The 15,292-nt window shown below is 36.3% G+C and overlaps 1 protein-coding gene across 1 annotated transcript; it reads left to right on the top strand.

The window, feature by feature from the left end:
• The first annotated feature begins 910 nt into the window (after positions 1 to 910).
• Positions 911 to 11,170, top strand: agtrap (angiotensin II receptor-associated protein). The gene is made up of 5 exons (XM_008409122.2): positions 911 to 1,423; positions 2,020 to 2,054; positions 2,260 to 2,368; positions 4,444 to 4,639; positions 9,214 to 11,170. Exons 1-5 carry the CDS (start codon positions 1,397 to 1,399, stop codon positions 9,336 to 9,338), a joined length of 492 nt encoding a protein of 163 aa, XP_008407344.1. The 5' UTR covers positions 911 to 1,396; the 3' UTR covers positions 9,339 to 11,170.
• The last annotated feature ends 4,122 nt before the right edge of the window (positions 11,171 to 15,292 follow it).

Genomic DNA, 15,292 nt, shown 5'->3' with positions numbered 1-15,292 from the left:
AGGGACAGAGTTGATGGAAGATGGATGCAGATGAGCACAGGGTAATGCTATCAGAAAAGCTTGAAGAGGCGGAAATTTAGTTGAGACCAGAGAGAAAGTTCAATTTCCATCTGAACACGACACTAAACATATAGCCAGAGTCACAATGGAATGATTTAGACTAAAGTACTTTCCAGGGTTACAAATGTTAGCTCATCATTCAAGGGTATGTTGCAAATTTTGAAATGGCAATAGCAGTTGCATTAAATCCATGTTTCCTTCCTGTCTTTCTCATCTGTTCTTCAATTACTCTCTGTGACCTTTAGCATATTTTGTGCTTTAATTTCTGTCAGATGACAGCGTATGCTGCAAAGAGGCATGATCCAACAAGTTACATATGGCATGCAACGTGTCAACTCATGACACTAGGAATATACATTAATTTGCAATTATGGCATTCCAAAATGTTATTTGTAATATCAAAATTTTGAAGGCAGATATTAGAAATATGTGTTAGACCTTGGGGAAAGTTTAAAATCATGCATCTTTTCCTTTCCTTTCCCACGTATGTGGCACTTGGTGTTGATGTATAATTTTAAATTTCAATAAAAAAGCATTTGCTTGGTTTACTTATTTTTTTGCACTACAAATAGGTTCAAATTATTTATCTGCATTTTAGAAGACAGTTTGGCTTAAGCTAATAAGTACTTTTGTTTCCAGTTGCATTTTGTAGATGTCAACTGCGGTACATTCAGCTGAGTTGGTTCCTGTTTTGTTTTCACGCCAGGTTTCGTCACCTACTTAGCAAACCTGAACCACATCAGCGATTATAGTCGTTGGCATAAACACCGCTCTGGCGTTTTGCTTTCTGCATTTAATGTCCTTCAAGTCTGCAGCTAAACAGCAAGATTATACCAGACTTTCTAAAGACAAAAAAACAAAAGATTTAAATATATAGACATATATATAAATGTATCTATAAAAATTAAACCAATATTTAGTTTGAATATTTTCATGTTCTGAGGTACTATAGGAGCTGTCAAGAATTGTAATCTTAAGTATTGCATAGCAAAGAAACATACATGTTCCTATTTGCCATTTTAATTGGGAAACAGACATGCTAGATTCCTGATCAATCATGGCGAAGCTCTTTAAGAGGCAGAAGTGGAGCTGTGACTGAAGCGGATTCTCCTGGGATCTGTAGTGGAACAGGAGGAGGGGAGGGCATCACATGGGAAGCAGTCAGGCTGCTGTCACATGGTTTGTGTTTGCAAGTTCAGTTAAAGTGGAGGAGGAGTTTGCACAGAAGTTTGAGAAAGAGGAACAACTGCAGCATTTTTTATGTGGCCTTTCAACAAGTTCAAACACTAAATAAAGTGTGGAGGTGCTGCTTTTGATCAAAAAACTCAACATTATTATGGAAATCCCTGCAATAAACTTAAAGGTGAGTTTGTCAATTGTTGTCAATGGCTTATTTTATAAAAAGGTTATGTTTGGACTAGTTTTAAGCAACGACTGACGTTAAATTTCATGTGACACAGTTCTCATAAGTAATTCCACTGTGTGGCAACCAACTTCCCCTGATTAAGAAACAGAGCCAGGGATTTTGTTAAAACAGAAAAGAATCATGTTGAGAATAAATACATTGTAGATTCTCACAGCTGGCAAAAATGTAGTCAATTTTGACACTTTCTTGTGTTTAGCATCGACATAAGTCATAACAGAAAAAGACTGACAAAATTAAAGCTTTCAAGATCAGAAATTATAATCTCATCTTTTTTTTCTTATTCTGTCCAAGATGATTAAACATGTGAACAATATCTTTAAACCTACTCAGATTCAACTGATCACACATTTCCCATTTAGTTCTGGAATTTCCTGCTTGTTGTAGCTGTAAACAACATGCATGTAATTTTTATTTTACATGCAATGTAATTTTTCAATGAATGTGGTGTTTTCTTCCTTATTAAATATATTTTTTAAATAACCTAAATACCTAAACAAAGGGGAAAATCTTTAGGATGTTCTTCTCTGTTCCAGGCGATAGTGCTGGCACACTGGCTGCTCACTGTGTGGTGAGTGTGAGCTCTTGTTTTTTTTTTTTTTTTCATACATCTGAGGAATTTCTCTCGTCTGAGCACACATATACACACTTTCTCTCTTGTCTTAGCCTAACTCTTACACATACCACACTTATTTGTGTATAAATAACTCCTGGAGAGTATGTCAAATGAGAATCTTTTGTGAATTACATATTTTAAAAATAGTCTGTTGTTTCAGGGGCAGCATGGTCCTCCTTCCCTCATCTTATGCATGGGGTAACTTCACTGTTTTAGCAGTTGGAGTCTGGGCGATTGCACAGAGGGACTCCATTGATGCTGTTCTCATGGTGACTTTTTTTTTTCTCTTCTTCTTCTAAAAGTTGTCTTGCTATCATGTGACACATGCAGAAGTGTAACAATAGACCCTGCATATCCAAACTAACAGGTGGATGCTGAGGGGTTCTATGAATGTCTTTTGGAAACGATGTCCTTCCCTTCTGTTTGAATGTCTGATCATTTCCAATTCAGGAGGAAATACTTTTCTTCTAATGTTCTGTTGTTGAACTTTTGATTTAGGTTTTCTTTTTACACTGAGCCGTAACTCTGTCCTCATACCTTATGTTGGCTCTTCAAAGTACATTCTTTCTCTGATGTTTTTTGTTGAAAATTATGTAACAAAAAATACAAAGAATTCATAGATTTTTAACTAAAAGCAATGAGGACATGATTAGACGTTCCCTTTTCCCAAACAAAATTATCCACTGGTCTCTGGAGAACTACAACAAATGCCACATTTATTCCACAAACTTGGCTGCATTAGTTTAAGTAAAAATGCATGCAAAAGATATTTCTTTTCTGACAGTGAATATTGTTTCAATTATTTTACCTAAGCTGTTCAAGGCAAAAATGACTTTCTCTGTGAATGAATCGTAAATAAATTCTGAAATGTGACAATCTCATTGATCAAAGCAACATTCAGTCTGTCTCTACTGGGTTTTAGGTTACTAAAGCCAAGAAAAGACTTTCTATCCTCTATGTGGCAAAGTTTTAATTTCTGTTAACTCTTAGCAGAACTTTTGAAACTTTTTTGCAAGTGAGATGGAACCATGGGAGAGTTGTACCCTGAATGCATCTTTAAGAAGGAAAACTGATGAACAAAAAATTGTTAACCCAACCCCTTATTCTGCAAAGTCAAGGTCATTTATTTAATCAGACAGCCAGTTATTAATTATTTGTCTTTTAAGATGCTACTTTAAGGGTTTTCTTTATTTAAAGTGAGGATTTCTGAGTTTGTAGAAAAGTGAAAACATTCTTTACAATGGTTGAAGGCTAATAGTTCATCAAATGGTTCCCCCGTTTTAGCTGATTTCATTCAGAGTCAAGAAAAAATGGTAGGCTATTATTGATTTAATCAAGAATTAAACTATTTTGTCTTGGAAAGTAGAACATGCCAGCCCAGTTTTAAAGTTCTTACTCTGACTCTCTGTAGCTCAGAGAATAGACAATAAGATGCTTCTGTTAGTTTTCAAATTACTGAACTGCTTAGCACCAAAACACATTAAAGATCTGTTGTAGTATCAACCTCCCAGACCACTTTGGTTTTCTGGTTCTGCTCTGCATCCCCAGAACAAAACCAAACATGGAGAAATCACATTCAGTTTCTATGTTCCACTAATCTGGAAACTGCAAACCAGTCGAAACACAAGTACCTTTAAATCAAACCACAGCTGTTTAGATCTGCTTTTGATTCATAATAACTTGAACATTGATCAGCAAATTGGATGTATTTTTGTATGAAATGTAATGTTTATTGCTTGTTTCCTAATTGGTTTGTATTATGGTTTAAAGCATTTTGGACTGATTTGTTGCCGAGATGTGCTTAACTGGAGATGTATATAGTTTTACATTTTAAAAAATCACAAACAAATGAACACAAATATCAGTTTGAAAATGCATTATACCAATTTGACTTTACTACTACACTTGGAAGAGAAGCAACACTTTTTTTTTTTTCCAAAACATTTTTAGAAAAACAATTTCTAAAATTTTTGTTTTCTAAACTGATTCAAATCTGTAAATATTATTTCTAAGGATCCTGGTGAAATTAGTTTTGTGGCCTAATTTTGATTTTAATCTGTTATTCTGGGAGGAAAAAAGGAAAAAAGAACCAAATGGCTCCATCAGCTTTAAACACCAGGATCGCCATATAAAAGAATTGAGCACCTTACTGTTGTCCAAAATGTAACTCTATTTTCATTCATAATCAACTGGACTGCTCATGTTGTTCCCTCACTCCTGTATCTTGGCTTGACTGATCAGAACATGGCACTCCTGGCTTTGTGTTTTCAGTCATTTTGAGAACTTTTGAAGAGCTACTCCATTAACCTGTTCTGTTCTTTTTTTTTTTATCCTGTTATTACAGTTTCTTATGGGAATGGCTGTCACGATAATGACCGATATTGTCCATTTTGGGATCTTTTATCCACGTCAGACGCTTGTGGCCGCACTTGGCTTTTCCACAGGCATGGCTATCCTCAGCCTGCTGCTTAAACCCGTTTCCTGTTTCTTTGTCTACCAAATGTACCGTGAACGAGGAGGAGATTACAACGTCAACTTCGGTAAGAACCAAAGTTAAATATGCTGATTGAATGAGCTTGCAGACTTTTGAGATTGAAAAATGCGAAACCATTTGACAATAACTGAATTTTAAATGCTTCTAAACATATTTGTAGTTTTTGTATTGGTTCAAATTTTAAACAACTCCAACTCTTCTAAAACCATTCTACCTTTTTTTATTCACCATTTTACCTTTTGTTGTTATTTACTTTTGCTCTGTTCAACTGAAAACTGCTCTGTGTGGGGAAACTTTGCTTCAAACAACCAGTAAATGAGTCCACATCTTGCTTATTAGTTACAGTCGCATGACCTTTTTTCTTTGCACTGAGATGGCCGAGCTGCAGCTCGACTCGGCCCAAAGCATCTTCCCCTCGAGTTGCTCATAAATCTGAGTCACTTTGAAAATGGGATTGTACTTCATGAACAAACATGATAAGGCCATCACAGAGGGTGAAATTAACTATCTATATTCTGAGCAGAAATGACTCAGTCCTGATTCGCGGAAAAAAATTTGTGTCATTATGAGTGTCAAGTTAATTTCTTTTCTTCTGACAAAGAAACAGATGAGTAACTGCTGGTGAGACGGAAGACACATGTTTCTAATCATTACTTGGAGCCATTGATTTGTTGGCCTAAACCATTCAACTATGAGCTGTTTGATTTTAAAACTCATGGATGGGTATGGAAATACTTATCTTTTCACATGTCTCTAGTAGTTTTATTTATTTATTGATAAAAATATGTAATCTTTCCTGACTGGAGTGCTTTCATGCTTTCCATTATGAGAACAGAAAAAATGGTGGTAAAAGAACAAACCAGGAGGTCGGGGTTGTGGCGCTAATTGTTTTTCAATGCAACTCAAAACGACAGTTGATGAAACATATCTCTTTGCTCTGGGAGAGATAATTGAATATTGATGAATCTGGTCTCTTTATGGTTTTACTTTGCACAGCAGGGAGCACTCATTAGACTTTGTTGTGACTGATGAAAGCAGCTAATGTTACTCTCTGACTGTGAGTAGTTTAATTGCTGTGTGATTGCATTGCGGGCTTTACAATACTGATCGTGATGGAAACCAGACAATGGGGGTGATGGGAAATGGATTGCTGAATTGGGCTGTTGGCGATCTCTGAATTTTGATTGCACATTAAGTTCATCTTTTTATTTCTTAATAAATTAAAAAAAAATCTGAACTGTCAGTAATTTGGTCTCAAACTGACGGTCCAATAAAAGTGTCCATTTTCTGCTCAGTCATAAGGACTGACTGTGTAGGCAAGTGGGGTGACAGTTTATGAGGAATGTATAAAGCAGCTTTATCCATTCAGTGCTAAATTGTATTTCAGCAAGATAATGAATGTGTCGTTAGTGTGTGAATGTTTTTATGAGTGAAAATGATCTCCGTGTTTACAGCCTAAAAGGGCTGCAAGATGGGATTACAGTGGCTCACAGGGTAAAGTGTTTCGACTGCTTTAAAAAGTCCCTGTACCAAAACAATATTGTTAAACTTTTGAAAATGAGAATTTTTTTTTTTAAAGTTGATTCCATTTGCATAACCAGTTGTGAAAAGTTTTTAGGTTTCTGCTTTCTTCTTTATTTTGTATAAATACAAAAGCAAGATTAAAAGGGTGTTCTCAAGAACACATTTTGTTGAGTCATGGATTTTAGCTCACAATAACAATTAACAATTGCTATTGTGACCATTATTATTAATAATATGATGTGATGCTAAATTCATCAGCAAAATAAGACTATCGAGTTGTATCATCGCTACAATAGCATTCAGCATGAACTTGCCTACTGAGGGGTGTGTTTTATTGCACAAGGCATATGTCTGGACTTCACATCACACAGTTCAGTACCCTTATGCTTACCAGGGAGCAGCGGTAATATTGCATGTCTTAATTTGTCTTTGGATTGTACTGCTGTGAAATGTCTTCCCTTTGAAATGTGTTATCTATCAGGTGCCGACACTGCCAGGTTCTGTTACCTGTGGAGAATGAAGGGCCTGAGTTAAGATCTCAGCTGGATTTTTTTTCTTTTTTCTTTGGAATTTGTATGTTCTCTCTGCACGTGCATCCCTGCCGGTACTTTGGTTCTCTCCCAGTAAAACGCTAATTCTCTGCCTCTAGTTGGTAGATGTGTGTCTATGTGTGATGTCTGCCCTGCATAGCTCTACGTTGCCCTCTGATAGACTGGTGACCTGTCCAGTGTGTGTGCCCCACCTGTGAACCAATAACCACTGGAGATGGGCACCAGACCTTCTGTGACCCTCCAAGGATTACATGTCTAGAGAGGCTACTGGATGTTTTGTTATATATATTTTTTCTCTTACTGAAGTTTTCTCCTGTTACAGAGTTTTGATGTGAGAATGAGCCTGATGTTCCTTGATCATTCTGTAGCCATCATGTTTTTAGCAGAGGCACTTGTTGTGCTGCATTTAAGGCACTAGAAACAGCAGGTCTGCTCCAGACAGATTAGGATGGATTTTCTAGGTTTTGAATTCTCTAGAAAAACATTTTGTGATGTTATGTTGTCTGAGATACGTCTGTTTCTAAGATTTTAAGAGCCCAATGACTTGTTTGCTTCGAAAGTGTATTTAGTGTCCTGCTTTGATTCTTTAGTCAGAAACTCACTGTGAAATAAAATGTCTTTCGTCTAACTGAAGAATTTAAAATCCATGAAAAACTGATGGCGTTTTCTCACATACACTAACATTATAAATGCATCCAGATATTAAGCGGGAGGGGACATCGTCCTTGGTTTAATTTTTTTCTCTCTTTTTTTTCCCGTAAGGAATTTGAAGATTTATTAACTTGCACTTCAAGACAGACCACCACTTTAAGTCAATTTATTTTTAATGAACTGAAATACAGAGAAGCTTTCTGTGCATCTACTTCCAAGGACCCATTTATTATAAATTAGCCTAATCTTCTATGTTCTTCTCATGCATATTGTCTTTGCAGCACATTGAAGCTCAGATTTTTATTTTTACCAGTGTTTCCGACTGGCTATCACACTCTAATGTGCTTTTTGGTTTTTTTTCACCTTTAGAAAAAAAGTCACGCATAGAGAATAAAGTAACCTTTTTGTTGAAACAGACTCTTTTTCAAACATCAATGACTAACAGAGGGGGGGACATCAGTAAAGTCTTACATCCAGCTTTGTAAATTTAATTCCTTCAGGTGTAGTTTGTCGGCTCGAATCTAGCCGTTTTGTTTTGTTGCATGTTACTTGTTTCTCTGTTACACCAGTTTGTTTTTAGCATGTTTTCATCAGTTATGTCTTCTCTCCTCATCTTTTTACTGCTGATTTCTTCTCTCTCAGACTTTGAGACCTCTGTGGACAGTCGGTGCACTACGGACAGTGCAGACAGTACCTTTTTTGGCCGCCGCTACTGAGTCCTGGCTTCTTCCTTTTCTACCATTTCTCTTTCCAAATCATCCTATTCCATACCCTTTCACCCAAGAAGTAAGATGACTAATAGAGTGACAGGAGAGGACACAAGAGACCAAAAATTGTTTTATATTTTTTCACAACAATTTTGTGAGACTCTTTGCAATATATGTAATTTTTTTGTCTTTTCTCAACCGATGAAGGACACAAAGGAAAAGTGCAGGGTTTTCCTTTTGGTTGCTTTTCTTTTGAATTTTAGTACTGCTACTTGGACTTTTTATGCTTAACTATGCAGTCATGTATTTCTGTGAGTCTAGTCTGGTAAATTTGCATCAGTAGCTCCTCATTAACATCCCATACTTGGATGCCTTGTGGTTTGCATGCTGCATTTTTTTTTATTGTTGTTGTTCATTGTGTATTCAAGTCTGCATGTTATGCATCTTTTATCTGAAATTCCAGTCTCCAGATACCTCATTTATCTCTTTGTGTATTTATTAAATCAGTGCACGATGATGTTGCACTTTCCAAAATGGGACAGAATTAAAGACGGCAAAGGTCTAATTTATATATAAAAATATTTTACTCACATGAGATGTTTTTCCAGTCTTCTTATTCTATACTACCCCTCTGAGATAAAAATAACTTCTTATTTAATTGCTTACATACGGTTATACAGCATTTTGAACTTCCACAGAAACATAATTGGTATTCTGGCCATGGTGGAGCCAATGCTTTCGGTTGCAAAGCGTCACATTAAATCATGTGCCTTTCCAGAAGTCACTGTAAAGCATGTTAACATCTGATATAAAGAACCTGTGAAGCTGTTTCCGCTGAAATCCAAATTATTTGACTTGCTAGCGACTCACCGCTACAATACAAAATCTCAGGCCACAGCTTACTGAAGTGGTTGCCTTTCTCAAAATAACCGCAGTACACACATTTTATCAAACGGTTCTGAAAGGAGGGATAACTTGAGAATATGGGATGAATCTGTGCCTGACTAACATTCCTACGACAGCCTGGTTTTCCGGGTAACAGTCGGGACACCTCAGATGAGGGAAAAGAAAATCTGTAAAATAAATGTGCATGACGTTCACAAAGCTGTATGGCTTCAAAGTGTGTTTAAAAATGCTGCATTTCAAAATGCAAGTTGGTGTTGAATGTTTTTGATGTTTCTCTGCAGGTTTCCCAACTGTATCTCGAAATAGAGACACCTATCAGTCCATCGACCAGCAGGATGAATCTTCAGGTCCAACAAATCCCTTCAACCAGGCCCCAGACACCAAACCAGGAGTCTGCACTTATTGAGAAAAGTACATAATTAAAAATGCAATCTGTTTTAGATTCTCATGTTGTAGATGCAGATTTATAAAGTCCTTTAAGATCGATTTAAAATAGTATTGCAGGGTCACTGAGCTAAGCCAATTGAAATAATCTGTTTGGGTTTTATAGTGAAATATTACATTTTAGCTGAGGTTCTGAAAGATTTCTGCTTCAGTGCCACAAAAGAATATAATTGGACGACAAGCCATGATTTACAATAATCCTCAGAAGCAGGTCTCTGATTCTTTTAGCAGAACAGTGTTGGATAAGTAAGTTTTTGACTTGCAGTCAAAACTTTTCTGAAGCTTGAAAACATGTCAAAAACAAATATATATATATAGGTTTACAGACACTAATTTGGCTTTTTTTAAAATGTACATTCAAGACTTCATACCCAATACTGAATTGAAATAAGTTTTCATAAAGATGAGTCGGATATTCATTTCTTCACAGATGGGTAGTTTTGTTTGTGTGTGTGTATGTAGTTGCCAAGAAAACACACCATTATGTCTACATTGAAAATGACCACATATCATTGGTGTGATGGTTCCAACACGTTCATTTTAAACACTGAGCTAACTCAATAATGGTCTCATTGATCTTTCACTTATTCCCTTAAAAGTGAAGAGTTTCTAACCTGCTTTCAAAAATGCTGTCATGAAACGACACTTCATCTTAGAATACCAATTACTTGCAGACCACATACTGTGGAGTATCTCATATATGCTGATGGGTTATGTGAATTTCCCCACAAATAATAAATTATGTCATAGAGACTCATGCTCAAGAAAAAATGTATTTTTTTCCCTCATTGAAAGTGTGTTTTATGCACTGTGTTTTTGTTGTTTTTTTTTCCGTTTTCATGTCTGTCAGAGGTTTTCCTGTTGTAAACCTGACGTCTGCCTCAGAATGGGGACGTTGTAACTGCTGATCATGTTTCAGGTGTGAAACTGTCAGTCCTCAGATAAACTGGGTCAAACCTTTTTAACATGTTTGTATACAGTAACTGCAGTATCTGTGTGAACGTACACTCTATCACAACATTTCAACCATATCTAAGCACACAAATATTTAGCTCACTTGTTTACTTCTATATCCAGTTTTACCTGCTGAAGTGCTGTGAAAAAATGTTAGCAATTTCTTCTGTCACACCTACGTGTTTTAAATCATGAAACATTGTGTGAGATAAAGTAATGTAATGATAGACAATGACCTCAACTGAGGCAGTGCTTTAAATGTTCTTGGTTATTTTTATGCTGCAATATTTTGAGTAACTGATGAATCCTTGGAGTAACTTTAGTAGAGCAGCCATGAGGGAAAAGCTCAGCACTTGATCTTGTTTTCTCAATTTGTGGATCGTTGCTTTTAATGATCCACAAATCATCAAAAGCAATGATGATTTGTGGATCATTGCACAAATCATCAAAGCAACCTTAACCATTTTTAAGGTTGTTTTGTGAAACCTTAAAAATGGTTTTATTACCAGACGGATGGATGTCGGCAATATTGCTTGAAATCTTTTGGCCTACTTTAGATTTTTATACAATTTGAACTAAGTTTATTTGGATACTTCTTTAAATTAAATTATAAAATATTTAAGTGTTACTTTGAGAGAAAAGCAGAGGAAATCTTTAAGGACCTACTTCTTTTTATAACATGGCAATGTTTAGTCTGCAATTTACAGAGCAATCTGAACAAGATGTACCTGCTGGATTCTTTAACATTTTGTTTTGTAACACTGTTAATTTATTGCACCGTGATTTTTATTTTTTTTTATCTGTATCTGTGCTCTGACTAAATACTTTGCCTAAAATTGATCATATTGGTTTTGTTAGTTTATTTTGATTTCTCAAAATAAATCAATTTAGCCATTTTCATTTAAAAGATAAATAACGAAGTACGATATATATTGTCTCAAATGAATTTTCAGCTGCTGTGATTTAGATCTCTGTTTGGAGTTTAGTCACAGTTGGCATTTTCTGACTGAAGCGAGTTGCATCTTGGCAAATGCTTGACTCATTTTGGTTTTTTTTTTCCTTTGTCGCATTTCTGTTTCCCCTCACCCTGCTGCTCTCAGAAACCTTTTTGTTGTTTGCCTTTTTATTTATACTGCCAGACAGCACATTTATCGGTGTGTTTTTGTTGTGGTAAATGCTTTTCACACTCTATTGTGTCTCCTACGAGAACTAGAACACCTTCACTCTGAAGTCATTTTCTTTTCAAAGCTATTCTGAGGCTCACACAGCTGGCATAGAAATAATGGCGATACTAAAGGGAATTATAAGAAGCATGAATTTATTGTTCAGAATTTGAATGTGAAAATTTGACCAATGATGTAACTTCACATTCATCACACCTCTAAAAAAAAGTAAGAATTCCTCAATGGATTACAAGATTCAGTGTCCGACGACTGTAACGTTACCCTAATGATTTTTTTCCCCCCTGATTTTCTGTATTAGGTTTAGAAACTCTCCGGGTTTATGGGTTAGAATCTTGTCACCTGTTTGTAAATTGCTCCTTGCTTGTGGGCCTCCTGGGGAAGCATGAATGGAGGACAAAGTATTGAGTGCCAGTCCTCAACAGCTCTATAAGTAACAAACACACTCTTTGCTCTTCTTCTGTTTTACACTTACTAACTCGCCTGCGTAAGAGTAAAGCTACAAAACTTCCTCAGATGTCAAAAATGTGCAAAAGAAAAACAGGAGTTTACTCTTGTTTAGCTTAGTTGCTTTAATAACAGCCTTCAGTTTTCATCTAAAATTGACTCTGGTATCTGTTATGTTCCTCTTCACTGTAGTCCATAGGTTTTGTGCTTTGAATCAGGTGAGGTGAAACTAGGTTATTGAAAAACATAAATTTTTCATTATATTATCAAGATGTAATTAATATTCCCATCATAGCCAGAATATTCTACAAGCATCAATAAATATAACGGTTGACGGCACAGCTTTTACTGGTTGTTTAATCTGATGCCATCAGAAGCTCCACGATTACAATTACCTGTAAAACAATTACTACCATCTTTCTCTTGAAACAACCAAAATGCAGGAGGCCATTTGAGTTCCTCTCTTTTCCATTGTGTAATTAATAGGCAGCGAATGTTAATGACTCATTTGTGTAAAGATCGATGCCGTGGCTCTGAAGCGGCGCCGAAGAGAGAAGGCGGCGGTTGAAGGTGGACAGGAGCAGTGAGGGAACGGGGGGGAGGGAAGGTACAGGCGGCAGCTCAACAAGCTGTTGATTAATAAGGAGCTGCTGGGCTGCCTCTCCTGAGCATGCATGCATATGTGCACAGCTCTGACACCTCCTCAGGCTCACACCTGTGATTCCTCTGAGTCAAGGACACGTTCACTCAGTGCAGCAATAGGAACTCAATTTGTCAGCTTTGTTATTGCATTAGCGATGATGATCTCTGGAGAGGGTTGAGAGAATGATGGAGTTGGCTTCAGGTGTGCCAACTTTCTACACACAACTAGGACACATATTCATAAGTGCTTCTGCTAATGTAATTTTAATTTAGCCCTAAATTTCATTATATTTTCGGTGTTCGCAAAGAAAATCCACCACATATGAACCAAGCGGTTCATATGTGGTGGATATGAACCACAATTATTTTACTATTTAAAATAATAGTAAATAATTGTTCACCTTATAGACAGTTTTCCCCAAGTTGCTTGTCATATTCTTCTGCTTTATTATTTTCAAACTGATCAGAACAACAATCAGAATCTCAGTCTAATTCACAATTTATGGACCCCATTGTCCCGTCAGCAGTTTTATCTGCTGCTGTTTTTGATTCTAAAATAACAAGAACTTGAAGAAAAAAAAGTAAAGCATGAAGCTCCCAAGATACTGCTGCATATTTAAATATTATAAATAGATTCATGCGCCTCATGAATCCAAATATGACAAAAGATTTTTAGAAATATTTGAAAGTGTAGCCAGAAATGATGATTGTGAAAATGCGACACTAAGAGCAGCTCCGGGGTTTATACAACATGGCTGTCATTTTTCTTTTTAAATGTTTGAAAATTGTTTCAAGGTCAAACAAAGAAGAATATTTCGGGCAGATTGTAAGATTTTGATCCAGCGAGTGATGAAGTGTCTTCGGTTGCATGATTTATTACAAGAAGCAGTCATGCTTGGAACTTCCAACGATGGGTGGAAAAAATTTTCATATGTGAAATTGATTCGTTGATGACATTTTTATGCCTCAAGCGTCTTGATTTCCCAAAGAGGACACATCCAACCTTGACCTTTTTCACACCAGACCCTTGGTCATCTGCCATCAGCAATAATGGCATCGAAATTGATTCCAACTAACTCTTCAGTCTTCAATTTCCAGTGGAGACGGAGGTCAACAGCTCCCCCACTATTTGGAAGGAACAGATTGGTTTTATTTGTTAGCAAACAAGAAGAAACAAAGTAAACACAAAGAAACAGACTTATAGTCTATCAGAGCTTCTCTTTTTTAGTTGAGGCAGAGAGAAGACTGCTTAAAATATGAATTAGTGGGCTATCAGTTCTTCTGAATAGTTAAATTTTCTCAACACAAAACTTGAATTTTTGTGTATAACTTGAATTTGAAGACCCTGGTGTCATTACATTACAAATTTAGCTGTGTAAGACCTGTAAACTCTAACAGATGTTGTGTATTGTTAATTCAACCAGCTACTTCTGACAAAAGCTAGCTTTTAATTCTTATTAAAAAATGCACAAACTTGAATAACACGAACCATTGGAGCATCTCAAACTAGTTTCTTGAACACAACTCTGAGATTATTGTACTGTATTGGTTTCCAGGCTCATCTCAGAGTCCCTGTTGGATATGATGGACATGTAGCAAAAACAACAGCTTCAACTGTGACACTATCATGGACAAACATCTCTGAGAAATGTTTCCAACACCTTGTCGAATTTAAATCGCAAAGATTTTAGGCAATTGGGAAAAGAGGGTCCAACCGGAAGCTAAAGAGGTGTGCCTAATGAATTGGCCAGTGATTTTTATTTTAACACACAAACAAGAAATCGCTCTTTGAAAATGTACCAACAACTCATGAATGTATTGGCCTCGCTTTTTAATTTTGGACTGAGAAAAGAGCCAGTAGGAAGTTACCTGGCCCCATGCAGGAAAACAAGCTTCTGCTGAGAAAACAGTTTTATTACACCGGTAGGGAACTGGATGTTTTCTCTTAATTTAACAATTTATGCAAACTGATTTTTAAAGACATCATACTGTTTGTACTGTGAGATGTTACCACTGAATTCACTGCCTTTTTAAACGACCCACAAAACACGAAACACAGGTTTAATAAATGCGATTCAGAACCCAGAACAACCCTTTCTGGAATGGATCTTATTATTTTATAGTATATAAAAGATTCATTTAACTGATAAAAATATAAAAAGATCTAAAAATACATCTATCACCAGCCAGAAAAGCTTAAGGGTAATTAGAGTTCTGTATTCAGCATATTTATATTGCCATTATAATTATATAACAGTTGCAGTTTTTTCTTAATTTGCTGTATTTATTTTAATTGTATTCCTTTCACAGCTTTACTTTTATGCTTTCAGTGACCCATTTTTTGCATGCAGCTCATTAAACTTTTATTTCCCCCTCATATTCTTATTATTCTCTACTACTTTTGTTTCTTTTTTCTTTTTCTTTCTCGTCACGATGGCCGGGCAGCGTCTCTTCCACTATCTGTTTTTCAAAGAGAATTGGGCAGTTTTTGTCCAGCTGTTACAAAAATGAGAGCCATGCACTGAAAATGCCTTTCAAAATAAATCTTTCTGAGGACTGAAACAGCTTTCATGGTTTTTGTTTCCGCCCCTGCACACAGTGGGTGAGGAAGCAGAGACTTAGAGAAGGGGAGAATAATGAACCGCCAACATGAGGCTGGTAGTTCGATGAGTGCACATGATGAATGACCGTG

This window comes from Poecilia reticulata, chromosome 5 (genome assembly GCF_904066995.2).
Source record: "Poecilia reticulata chromosome 5, P_reticulata-male-v2, whole genome shotgun sequence".
Lineage (NCBI taxonomy): Eukaryota > Metazoa > Chordata > Actinopteri > Cyprinodontiformes > Poeciliidae > Poecilia > Poecilia reticulata.
The sequence above is the reverse complement of the archived record's forward strand: the minus strand, read 5'-3'. Positions and strand labels throughout refer to the sequence as shown.